This window comes from Borostomias antarcticus (assembly GCF_949987555.1).
Source record: "Borostomias antarcticus genome assembly, chromosome: 2".
NCBI lineage: Eukaryota > Metazoa > Chordata > Actinopteri > Stomiiformes > Stomiidae > Borostomias > Borostomias antarcticus.
Window position 1 is genome coordinate 7,001,977 of NC_140235.1, and position 12,926 is coordinate 7,014,902.

A 12,926-nucleotide genomic window follows, 5' to 3' on the forward strand; every position below is an offset into this window, starting at 1 on the left:
AGGTGTGTCGGCTTACAGCCAACACACAAAAATGCTAATACACACTCAGGCATTGTGCTGTGACATGATTTTTAAAATCTATCTCTAATTAAAGAAGGTTTAAATTATGGTCTGGGCAAATAAATGAGCACACCATCGTGCACTGTCATTGTCTTCTCATCTTCCTCCTCTTCTACCTTATGCACACTTCCCCGTAGTTTCTTTGTATCGTGGCAACCCAGCGGACAGGGAAGACATGGCTGATTGTCCACACCTGCCTCAGATCAGCAATCAGCCCAGGTACAGTCATTCAGCTCTCAGCCTGTCAGGTTCTGGGAGCTTTAGTCCCAAAGCTCCCGGCCACTTTGTGGCACAGGAGGCCATTTTGGGCTGTGAGGTCCCGGGTTTGCCACAGAATTCTAACAAAATCCAATCATGTTTTCATGTAAAACATGTGTACTTGCATACAGTAGTTTGACGGAGCCAATTTCAACCAATAATATGACATCCACCCTCAATCGTTAACTTTTAGCAACAGGGTTAGGGTTAGCTAACACACAGCTAAAATTAATTATTTGACTAGTTACCAACAGCGTGGCATGTTGTCTTTGGGTGTTCGCATTACATTAGTCATTTAGCTGATGCTTTTATCCAAAGTGACTTATCCTTAGGACGTTAGTGTACTACTATTCACTAGAACTCACAAGTGTATCTCCTTTCTAAAAAAGTGACTAAGAGTATAATGTAGTGCTTAAGGTAAAGTGCTGAAGTAAATAACTAAAAACACAATAGGGTTAGACCCCATGGTGAAATATGAGCAGTCCTGATGTCGGTGGGCAGTTCACTGTGTGGCCAGGACTGAAAAGAGCTGTGATCATGTCACAACCTCAAAAATGACTTTTAACAAAGTTTTGTGGGGCAGACATGAGATATAACACTGATATCAATGGTGAGGACTTCTCTTGTATGTTTTCACAGCAGACCTGTTTTGATGACTTCTTGGTTTAGGGTCACAGTCACAGAACTCTTATAACACTTCCCAATAGGGTATTTCGATGTCATTTCCACAGTAAGAAAATGCTGCTGAATTTGCATTTCACAATTGGGGAGGAATCCAACTTCCCTATTGTAAGTGACTTGTGGTTAGAAATTCCACTTCCTAAGCAAGAAATCAGTTGACTTACTCAACTCGGCAATGAGCAATTTGGTCTCAGTGAGATTGGTGAATTATCACTTGCTACTATAAGAGGAGAAACTTGGAGAAACTTGGCCCCACTCTGTGATCTATTGCTGTGATTAAGGGACTCCATGGAGACATCTATGGACGGGGAAGAGAGAGGGACTTCGTTGTTCAGCCAGAGTAACCCTCTATATGACCTGGACATGAAGCTGAGCAGAAGTGACATGTACAGCTTCCAGAGCAGTGGTAAGGCCCTGTTGTTGTTTTTTTAGTTTTTTTAAATTATTTTATTTTACCTTTATTTAACCAGCGAGTCCCATTGATATTTTATTTTCCAAGGTAGACCTGGCCAAGACAGGCAGCATAATTTAAAACACATAGACATCATGTGGATGTTGCCCTTTGTATTCTGCAAAACCCTATAGTGTTAACCTCACCAACCACATTGCAAAAATAGCCTAATCATCTGTCAACCTCGCTGATCTATGATTTTCCTGCATTTTAGAAAGGAAAAACATCTGTATGGTTTACCAGTTAGACTTGAGTTTTTCCAATACGCTATCGGTTGATGCCTCAATTAACCACACAGCCCAACCCTACACCTCAAGCTTGAACACAGTTGTCGTTCCTTGGTGGAACTGACTGAACCACAATAAATGAGAGCACAGAAATGTCCAGAAGATGGCAGCCTCATTTCACTGTTGTTAGAACACCTTTCCATAAGATAGGCTATATCGAAATTGTAATGTTTTTGTTGTGTCGCGTCTTTCAGAGTTAACACCAGCGAAGCCCAGGAGACAGCATTGTCGGAATTTTGTTGTGGTCTACCTCATCCTACTGACCGTATTAAATGCCTTTCTTCTGTACAAAGGTAAACACACACACACACAGCTTACAGCGGGTTGAACCTGGGCCGATTAAGATGGTAGGCTACCTCAGACTTGGGAGGGATAAGCTAGTTAAGGCAGTAGACTCGAAGAGCACAGCTGCCACCTCACCTGGCTGCAATGTCATAATTTGTAGCACTAATCACACACACTGATAGGGCTCATACACCTGCCCTGAACTCAGTCTGAATGTACGCATGAGTTCTACTTTTTGTTTCTACGTCTTGCAATAAAAAATAAATAAATAAATAAACTATAGGCTTTCTAAGACTTGTTTATTGTTTTAGTCCAGTAAAGGGAAGAATCTGTTATGCCGATACATCAAAGCATGGATTCGATTAATCACATATATTGTTCTCTCTACAGTATTTGCCCTGGAGTCTGGAAGTCACATTGTGTCCACCCCAGCAACAGATAGGCTGATACATGACCATTCCAATCCCAACACCAGCCAGACGACCTTGCCGAGAGAACTGGAGGCATTAATAGAGAGCCAGATCAGTAGTCTCTGTGATAACGAGGGACAACTAGGCAAGATGAAGGCAGAGCTAGGCACAGTCAATGCCAGCACCCACCTCCTCCAGGACAAACTGGCACAACTCAGCCTCAAAGCAGGTACAGTAAGACAGTGCCAGACATCCATGTTCAAAATGAGGGGGGTGTAAATGAAGGGCTGTGAAGCCATTGGTGCTGACATGAGAGCAAAGTATTATGTCAAGCAAAATCAAAGGATAGAACAATTTCCCTGTTGAAGTGCTTTTTAAGAACTATTTAATTATGTGTTATTGAAAAGCAGGCCCCCCTGGACCAAGTGGAGAAAAGGGAGAGTCTGGAGGGTCAGGTGAGTCTCTCCTCAAATTAAGAAACTGTGGATTAAGTGAGAATAATATAACCAGCATCATTTTCAAACTCCCTTGTTGGTGTCCAGGACCCCCTGGTCAGATGGGTGCGCCCGGATCACAGGGTCCTCCCAGTCCCCGGGGAGAGAAAGGAGACAAAGGTGAGTCGACACTATGGAGAGACTTTCTCTTCTCTATCTCTTTTTGTATTTTGATATACCTTTATTTCAGATTTTATCTCAACTTCCGCCAATTTAGTAGCCAATCACACCCGACCTATTCTCCAGTAGTCCCTGTCGCTGCTGAAGAGGGTCGACTGTTGTGCAACCCCGTGGTAGGCGATCCGGAAGAGAGAGCCTCTCTCGAGCCCGTGACTGTGACCCCTACACCGGACGGGCTCGCTGTAGAGCGGTGGACCCTCGCTTCAAAATTAAACTAACCACCCTCGGGGGTAGCGCCGGCCCGATATACCACTCTTCTCTGGGATCCGGCCACGGTGACCTATCCTATGGGACGGTTCACCCCCAAAGAAACAGACCCTTTCGCGTTGTTTTAGAACAGACATTTGCAGAGTGCACTACATTGTGAAATCAGGATGGTCTCAGAAGGTTACTACGTTCATGCACACTGCTTAAAATTTTGGATGTGAAGTTGGTGGTACAGTAGATCCCTTCAGGTGCAGCTTAAAGAGGTCCTATACTGTAGGCTACAGTAGCCTACCGGGAGCCGCATTAGCTTTCAGCTGCTTGTCCAGTAATGATCTCTACGCTGATGACCTGTCATCTTGTGTCAGGAGCAGGTGAGGAAGCGGGAAGAATGGGGGAGCTGTATGGTTATTCTGCTTGCTTTCTCATAACCTCACAGCTTAGTCAATGCACTGACATTTATGAAGTCTCAATCAGGGGATGGAGTTTCACACGAGCCGACAAATTACCTAGCCAGCCTGAGTCAAATGATTTCCAATAGGTCGTCCTGGGAAAATGCCATCTTTGATCACACCACTGCTGTTGACGCTAACTATCGGTGCTAGAATATATTGTGTGCTAGAATGTATCGTGTGCGTGTTTCGAATCGCTAGTACAGATAAGTGCCTTTCGTCAAGGCAATAATTGACTTTGGCAATAAGACAGTACATCATAGAAAAAGTAGAGATTGATCCAAAACATCTTCCTCCCCTATCAAAGTTGAAAATCTTATTAATTTGATTCAATGTGACCATTGATTTTTTCTTACGTTTGAATGCTCTGAGATTCCAGAATGTGGGAGCAGTTTGTGGGGGTGTTGTCCAGAACGTGGGAGCAGTTTGTGGGTCTGTTGTCCAGAACGTGGGAGCAGTTTGTGGGGGTGTTGTCCAGAACGTGGGAGCAGTTTGTGGGGGTGTTGTGCAGAACGTGGGAGCAGTTTGTGGGGGTGTTGTGGGTGTGTTGTGCAGGACGCTAATGCTCCTCTGTCCCAGGTGAAGCTGGAGAGGCTGGACCAATAGGAACGATGGGACCGACTGGAAATCCTGGAGGACAAGGCCCCACTGGTCCACCAGGTGATACAACTCCAGCTGATTCTAATAACCCAAACCTACATTAACCCTAACTCACCTAACCTATGACCTCCTTTTCATTACAATTCTACATCTCGCATCATCTTTCAGGGTGAACCTGTGTCACACACTCGACATATGGTAGACCACTCCAAATAAAAGATGATCTTGAATGATGATTCATATTTGAGTGGTTGAACTTGCTCCCAGGCTTTGCATTTTTCATTGCTGAATAATGAGCCCTGGCTTTTCAAAAGCTTGCGAAGCACAGACATGAATGCATTGAAATAAGTCTTTGGATGTACAGTATAGTTTAAAACTGCTGCTACAGTCGTGTTAGTTACCCCCCCCCCCCCCCTCCTTGGCCTTATAAAAAGATAAGACCCTCTGTTAATGGGTCTGCCCAAGGCTCGACTTCCTGTTAAAAATAAGAGCACTGAATGTATGAATCTAAACCTATTGGAGCCATCCTTCACATTGCTTCACAGTTCACACTACTAAAATTATATAATGTATCTGATGATTTTGATGATTTGACCTAATTGGGAACTATGTCAGTTTCGGTTCCTGAGCCACATTACAGGAATTTACACCAGGAAATGAATATTGTGAAATGTGTTCCAAAGTTGCTGACTCGTAACATCGGAGTGAACATCGAAGGTGCTTACTCATGGCATTTAGAAAAACATATTTGTCTTATCCGAGGATACAGTTAATCTGAAACGAGGATGGAAAACTATTACATATTTGCGCTGGTGTAAGTTTGACTGAAAAAGTGGTAATTTGCTATCTCTCTATCACACCATGATACTGTATACATAGTATATACTGTATTATATATACACTGTATCAGTATCTAACAACTCTTATATTATCCGGAACAGCGCTTTCAAGAGTAATCTTCTTCGGCGTTTGGGTTATTTGTTATAGTCCTCTCCCCCCAGGCTCGGGGCCGAGGGGCTATCTTTTTACCTCGGGGCCTGGGTGAGGGGGTCACCTGGGCTATATATCCGGGCACACCTCCAGGAGCTATGTCACCGTTAATGTCTTTAAAAGAGTAATCTGAAACACATATTCATTCTACAAATTGGGAAAGCAGTTGTAGTTCTCTACAGTATGTTGCAGTTCTGTAATACAAATAAAGCTGCATCTTATCAATGCTGAGTTTCTCTGCGGTCTCACATGAGTTTTTGATTGTGTGCATGGCGCAGGTCCAGCAGGTCCCAGAGGTCCCAATGGAATACCAGGATTACCAGGGGTCCCCGGGAATCAAGGGCCAGGATCGAAAGGGGAAAGGGGGGCCCCTGGACTGCCAGGTAGGCGTCCTTGTGCTTTTAACACACAATGGGAAACACTGGGAAATGCTTCAGGAAGTCAACACTCAGCCGGCGCATGTCTGACCCTTTTGATCGCCTTAACTTTTATCTATATACTCAGGTCCTGTAGGACCGGCAGGCAGAGATGGGCCTAAAGGAGATAAAGGGGATGACGGTATTACAGCTTTCCACTAATGTTCCACTGTGTGAATGTGTGTGTCTGCGTGATTATACATTGTGTAACATGTGCATTTTGTGTGTGTGTGTGTCTGCGTGATTATACATTGTGTAACGTGCATTTTGTGTCTTTGTGTGTCTGCGTGATTATACATTGTGTAACATGTGCATTTTGTATCTATGTAACCTTAAACACACTGGAGAGACATTTTGGTGTTGTGGTACTCAGGTGCTCAAGGGCCTCCAGGGGATATTGGCCAGCCGGGAACGCCTGGTCATGAGGGAAGCAGTGGCACGCCGGGGATGCCTGGAGCTCCGGGGCCACCAGGTGAGTTTCAGCCATTACATCTTTTGATTCAATTACAAAATCAGCTGTCTCCAGGGCTGGTGCCTCTTACAGGTGGAGTATGGAAATGCCTAGGGCCTCCAGCCTCTCAACCCTCCCCAAGCAATAGACTGATCTGATTGGTTGAGGCCCCAACTGAATTTGATTCTCATGTGCATCATTGCTGATGATGATAGCCTAATGTTACATGATGATAGAATGATGGCGCCTCATTCTTTATTGCTTGATGGTGGATTGGGGTTATTTCAAAAGGGAGCCTCCACAGACAATTTTGCCTAGGGCCTCCAAAAGTCTAGAGCTGGCCCTGGCTGTCTCTGCTACCCAAATATGTTGTTTGTTAAAGGTGGTCAAATCTCACACATTGTTTCCTCTCTTTTAGGACCAGTCGGTCCTCCTGGCTTTAATGGCACCAGTGGTGAGTTTGTGTGGGCTCATAGGGTGTGTGTGTGTGTGTGTGTGTGTGAGCCTTTTCAGTCGCTGCTCCCAAGCTATGGAACGACCTACCCCTGCACATTCGACAGGCTTCATCACTATCCATTTTTAAAACTAGTCTTAAAACCCTTTTTTATTCCTTCTCTTTCAACCTGGCATGAGACTTTGCTCCTGTTTTAATTGCCCTACTGTCTTTTATTGTTTTTATTCTTTCATTGCTTGTTACTGTTTGGATTTATGTATTTATGATTACTCATGTACAGCACTTTGTTGCAGCCATGGTTGTTTTTAAAGCTCTCTATAAATAAAGTTGAGGTGTGTGTGTGTGTGTATGTGTGTTTGTGTGCGTAAGAAAGCTTGTGTGTGATTAATTTCAGTCTCTCTCTCTCTTTGCTAGGTCCCAGAGGGCTTCAAGGCTTACCTGGTGCTCCAGGTCCACGTGGAGAGAATGGAGCTTCTCCCGGTGAGTGTCTGAACTGCTGCAGCCTAAATCACAGCAGATTTCTCCATAGCAGATATGGAATATTCTGCTTATCCAAAACATGTTTTCAAAATTAAACAAAATACCATGCTCTTGACAATGCTATTAGAATTGTTTTTATGCTAGTATGCATTAATTGAACATCTATGCGAATACGCTATGCATATTGGACTGTGTTGTTATATTAATCTCCATTTGAATCCTGAGGATGCATAAGGAGTTTCTGAATATGCTTTCCAGTGGCAACGAACGTGCGCATCGCGGGCGGGGGCCCCAGAGGAAGAGTCGAGGTGCTGCACATGGGGATCTGGGGAACGGTGTGTGACGACAGCTTTGACACCCTCGATGCCAAAGTGATCTGTAAGATGCTGGGGTACCAAAGAGCCACTGCGGTCATTACGGCTTCTCCAGGTGAGACCATTCTCAATCACCTATCTGTTTTACAGTATAGTTTTCCCTCATTTTGTTTGTCTGTTGTTTTTAGATTTTTTATGTGAATAAACAGAGGGCCTAAATAATTCACAATGATTAGTAATACCAGACCAGGAGCCATTGGCCGCCTCTAACTTGTTGGTATTCGTTCTCATATTTTATTGTGGAAATGGAACAAAACAGTAGTTGTCCTTTATGATCATATGTGTTGTGCATTATGTGGATCAGATGAATGAAGCATGTGGGTTTTGCTGAATCCTTTCAGGAACGGGTAAAATCTGGTTTGACGACCTGCGATGCGTCGGCACAGAGGCCTCTGTGTTTGACTGCCCTCACAACGGCATGGGAGTGAACAACTGTGGACACCAGGAAGATGCTGGGGTGTCATGCGCCTGAAACCAAGACACAAAGACAGACAGAAAACACACACACACGATTGTTGTAAATACACGCAGGTACACACACACACACACACACACACACACCACCACCACCACCACCACCACCACACACACACCACCACCACACACACTATTGATAGCAGGAACAAATATTGCCTTCATGCTTGAATATCATGATATAACACTTAATTGTACTTCATTTACTCTCCCATGGTACAATCTACTCCATTTTGTTAGAAGAGCCAGAGGTTGACAAGCTCAGGTGTTTTGTAATTCAATTGCAGTCTTATTAATTGTATGAAGATAACATAAAATCAAATGCATTTTTATTCTGTTTTCTAAACCACCATTATCGTTATTAAAACCAACCAGTACCAAACACGGACAGTGTCAGTGTTTTTAATCAATATAATCAGTCATTAGTCCAACTGAAATCTCAGGTTCTCCATCTAACCTTCCTCTATCCCTCCATCTGCCTACATCCCTTTCTGTAACGTGGCTGCCTGCCATCACACCTCCCCTCCATCACATGCCCCGAGATGTCATTTTGCTCAGGTCAGCGGTTAACTTCTAGATTCTGAGGAGAGAGGAAAGATCCGCACACTGATATCTCCCGGTTCCCGGAAGTTGCCTGATGAAGACCTAAGGATCGAAACGTTGCGTATTTTCAATAAAGTGAACCGGGAGATATCAGTGTGAGGATCTTTCCTCTCTCCTCACGTATGTACTCTAAGATCCAGCACCTGGCCTAGTAAGGTTGGATGTGCGCACGGCTCTTTTGCCTAACTTCTAGGTTCTGACACAGTGTTGGGGTCAAAGATGTGGTTCTAGCTGATCATTTCTGACAAAGCCTGTCAGTCATATTCAGGACTGTTTCATTCATGGCCTGTGTAGGAAAAACTATTTTCTGTAATCAAATTGAAATATGAAATATAGGCCTACTGTAGGCTACAGCATCCTGAGGACTTCTGAATATATCGTCCATAGCGTTCAGTGATAAAGTTGGTGTTATACAGTACGTGCTTATCATGGATGTATTAATAGAACTAGTGCTTATAAACTAGTGCGTATTAACCCTAAAGGCAGACCAACCATAAAGATCTGAATAAAATGAGACTTACTGTTTAAGGTAATTGCAGGTGTATTTTTCGACTGCACTGTTACTTTAGTTTAGTTTGTCTTTGAACATCATGCCGGCGGTTTCTTTTTATGCTTTATTTTGCTCACCTGTGGGCAACACTGTTCTTTTCCCTGTTTGTTCAGCCATGGTTGCTACAGTAGGCTAGCTAGCAATGGGAACACGCTATGATTATCCCAACTCTAGACAACCTCCGCCAAAGTGTCAGTTGCACCTTTTTTTTTTTTCTTGTTCCACCTGTCCTCTCTGGCAGACCAGACATTGCTGTTTGACATAAAACACATCACTAACTGTGCGCAGCTTGGGATTTTACCGGGAATGTCGACAAAGACACCATGTCCTCAGAACTCTCAGAACTGCAAATGGAAAGGCTTTCATGAAGGGGGGGTAGGCCGAATCATTATGTTATCTCAATCGGCAATAGAAAAATGGACATTAATTTATATGACAATGTTTGACATTATACATAGTTTTAGGATATTTCATAATGAACGCATATCAACTGCTCCAGAGACTTACCTCGTAAGGCAGCAAAGCCATGGCGGCAAATGGGTGAGCTCTGTGTGTGACAATGAAGTGCCTGTAGACTTGGCCACAACTCATGTTCATGTTAAGGGAGTTGATTCACGGTTCGTCTGCCTTACGAGCCTTCGCCCTCTGGGGCCAAGAGCTTGACTCACCCATCTCCTTCCTTGGAGTCGAATTCTTCTCTCTTCATCCCTTCATCTCCTCCATTCGTATAGCGAAGAGAGCAGTTGAGGCGTACTAAACCACAAAGCACTGATTATAATTCAGCAGCCTTATCACCATTTCTCCCGGGGCTCCTGCTCTTGGCGAAACCGGGAAATAAACATGAGGAGGGTCGCTCTTTCTCTTGTTCATTAGCCAGTCAAACTCAGGGTTGCCCAGGCCTGCTCCCTAACCCTATCCCCTCACCACCCCATCCCTCCCCACCAACCTCTGACCACCAGGTGTAATTGAGGAGCTGACGAGGATAAATAAATGATCCGAGGGAGGGGATAAGGGTGAGACAATCAGTAATGAGCATGGCCTCCCTGTCCTTCAAACCTATGAGAGCAGGGGAGGACTCCTGAGTGGCAGAGACATTAAGACACATATTCATAAGCTATTACCAGGGCCCATAGAGACCTGTCTGTCCCGAAGATATTAATGCTGGTTTATACTGTATGGTTAATAGATACGCAAATGCATCTAATGCATAATGTTTGAAGTTACACATTTATTCAAAGGGATAGTTCAACATTTTACTTTTTGGGGGAAGTTTTTTTTTGTACTACACAGAACATCACACACAAAAACATTAAAGGAGAATGCTCTTTTTTGACAACCTGGACCTTATTTACGGCATATTATAAGACGTTTGACTCACCGAGATAACTTTGGTGTAATTCGGAGGCCTGTAGAAGAAATTTAAAATCCAGCGCGAGCCAAGTATATCCATGTAATGGCGGAGGACGGGGCACCGAGAATGCAGCTTCTAAAAAATGTATTTTCTGCCGCGAAACGGTTGTTTTCAACAATCTATGAATCGCTAGTTGTGCTTTGTTGTGGAAATTGTAAGGCCGTAAGGTCAAGTTGGATAGGCTGAGGAGAGCAACAGGAAGAGAGCAGCAAGCTCAGTTAAAGTCCCTAGTGAGTTGTGCAAGTCAGAGTATTCTAGACTGGAATGTCCCATTTCACAATATCTCTAAGATTCATATCTACTTACGTCAGTTTCAAACCATTAGCCAAATGTGACGCACACACTGTTTTTGAGGATCTGCATATAAAGATGGTGAGCCCAGTTGGGCTGGGGGGCTGTATCAGAATACTTAGCTGTACTGAGCTGTATTGAGTGTGTTACGTAATAAATACCCGTAAAGGCTGAAACGACTTGGGTCTCCTGTGAAGTTTTGTACTATCATAAATTACCAACAGCTTCCGTAGAGCGAGGGCTTGTTGTGGTTTTCACATGCCTCTGTAATATGATCTTTAGAAACGTCTTTAGAAACGACATAAAGCTTCCCTACTTGCTCGAGCACGCATGCGCACAGCGCGCAGACTGGCTATTCTCCATCTATAGGCTCAGTGCCGGCTCCAGCTTTTTGGGGGCCCCAAGCACAGAATGAAGTTGGGGGCCCCAAGGACTTATTAGATATTCATTTAAAATCGAATAGGCTACTTAAATCCGTTTTCTATAGAGCTTTAATATTGCGAGAGATCATGTTAGGTTATGTACATGCCTTCAAAACCTTTGCCTTCTGCTTTTCTTTGCGGCAAAGTCAACAATAATGTCATCATAGGAGAGATGCTGGCCCAGCTCCCGATTGATGCTCAGGATGGAAAGTCCACTCAAACGGTCCTGTGCCATTGTTGACCGCAGGTAGGTCTTGATTAGCTTTAGCTTTGAAAAACTCCATTCTGCTGAGGCTACAGTCACTGGAAGAGTGACTGCAATCCTGAGAGCAACCCAGAGGTTAGGATACACTTCTTTCAGCTGCTTGTCATGGATGTACGTCAGCAATTCAAGTGCAGTCATTGTCTGAGATGGAAGACCTGATGGCAAGTTTTCAATTTCTTCTGCCAGTTCTCTCCCGTTGAAGTCAGATACACCATCATGGCTCAGTATCTTCTCCACCGCCAAGCAGTCAGTTTTCAAAGACTCCCTGGACATTCCTGCTCCAACTCCACTATTGAAATTCAGCAACATCCCGAATTTGTCTTTTACCTGCTCACGTGTCTGGAATCTTTCATTAATGGATGAGGCAGAGTCCACAACCATGTTAAAGAAGTTGATTTCCAGGTTCTTCAGTGCATCCCTTACTGACTTGTCAGAGGCTTCGTAAGAAAAATGCCTCTTTGTGTTTCTGAGCCTTTTCTGTGTAAGAAGAGGCTCCACATTCATCTGCTCACACATCTCCTTGGCAGTTCTCAAAGCCCCTGCAAACCCTGTATTGTGGCTGGTGTGATGGCACCCTCTCATCTGGGTCTTCACTAGCTGAGTGTGCTTGGTGTGATGTCCCCACACCTGGATCCTCCTCACTGTCTGAGGATGCTTGGCATGGCACCCTCTCACCTGGATCCTCCTCACTGTCTGAGGATGCTTGGCATGGCACCCTCTCACCTGGACCCTCCTCACTGTCTGAGGATGCTTGGCATGGCACCCTCTCACCTGGACCCTCCTCACTGTCTGAGGATGCTTGGCATGGCACCCTCTCACCTGGACCCTCCTCACTGTCTGAGGATGCTTGGCATGGCACCCTCTCACCTGGATCCTCCTCACTGTCTGAGGATGCTTGGCATGGCACCCTCTCACCTGGACCCTCCTCACTGTCTGTGGGTAATTGGTTTGAAGCCTCTTCGGCTGGATCTTCACTGGCTGAAGAAGGCCCTGGTGTTTTGGTAATATATTTTAGCATTGCACCTGTGAAATGACACACACAAAGAGTAAAATGAGTACATTTCTATAAATATTAAATAGACATTATAGACAGCTTACTTTACAGACTAAGGGTCATATTTACATTATATGTTTTAGATATGCAAACCAATACCACAACCTGTAACTGGTGCAATGCAATCACCTTGACCAATCAGAGGTTTTGCACTTGCTAAAGGCTTCAGGGGCCTAAAGATTTAAGAGAGTATAATTTTTATTTTATTTTTATGTATTCATCTATTCAGGCTTGGAGTGAATGGGACCTATCTGACTTTTCCACAGGGTGGCGCCATTGGCCTACTACTAACGTTGGCTATGGGCTATGGCATTTCTAGTATCCAGGCA

At 44.3% G+C, this 12,926-nt stretch overlaps 1 protein-coding gene across 1 annotated transcript; it reads left to right on the top strand.

Annotated features, from left to right (window-relative positions):
* Nucleotides 1-1,263: 1,263 nt before the first annotated feature.
* On the top strand, nucleotides 1,264-8,313 carry marco (macrophage receptor with collagenous structure). The gene is made up of 13 exons (XM_084457969.1): nucleotides 1,264-1,405; nucleotides 1,932-2,030; nucleotides 2,413-2,661; nucleotides 2,843-2,887; nucleotides 2,975-3,046; nucleotides 4,342-4,422; nucleotides 5,631-5,735; nucleotides 5,857-5,910; nucleotides 6,142-6,240; nucleotides 6,638-6,673; nucleotides 7,088-7,153; nucleotides 7,412-7,582; nucleotides 7,869-8,313. Exons 1-13 carry the CDS (start codon nucleotides 1,288-1,290, stop codon nucleotides 7,997-7,999), a joined length of 1,326 nt encoding a protein of 441 aa, XP_084314095.1. The 5' UTR covers nucleotides 1,264-1,287; the 3' UTR covers nucleotides 8,000-8,313.
* Nucleotides 8,314-12,926: the final 4,613 nt, after the last annotated feature.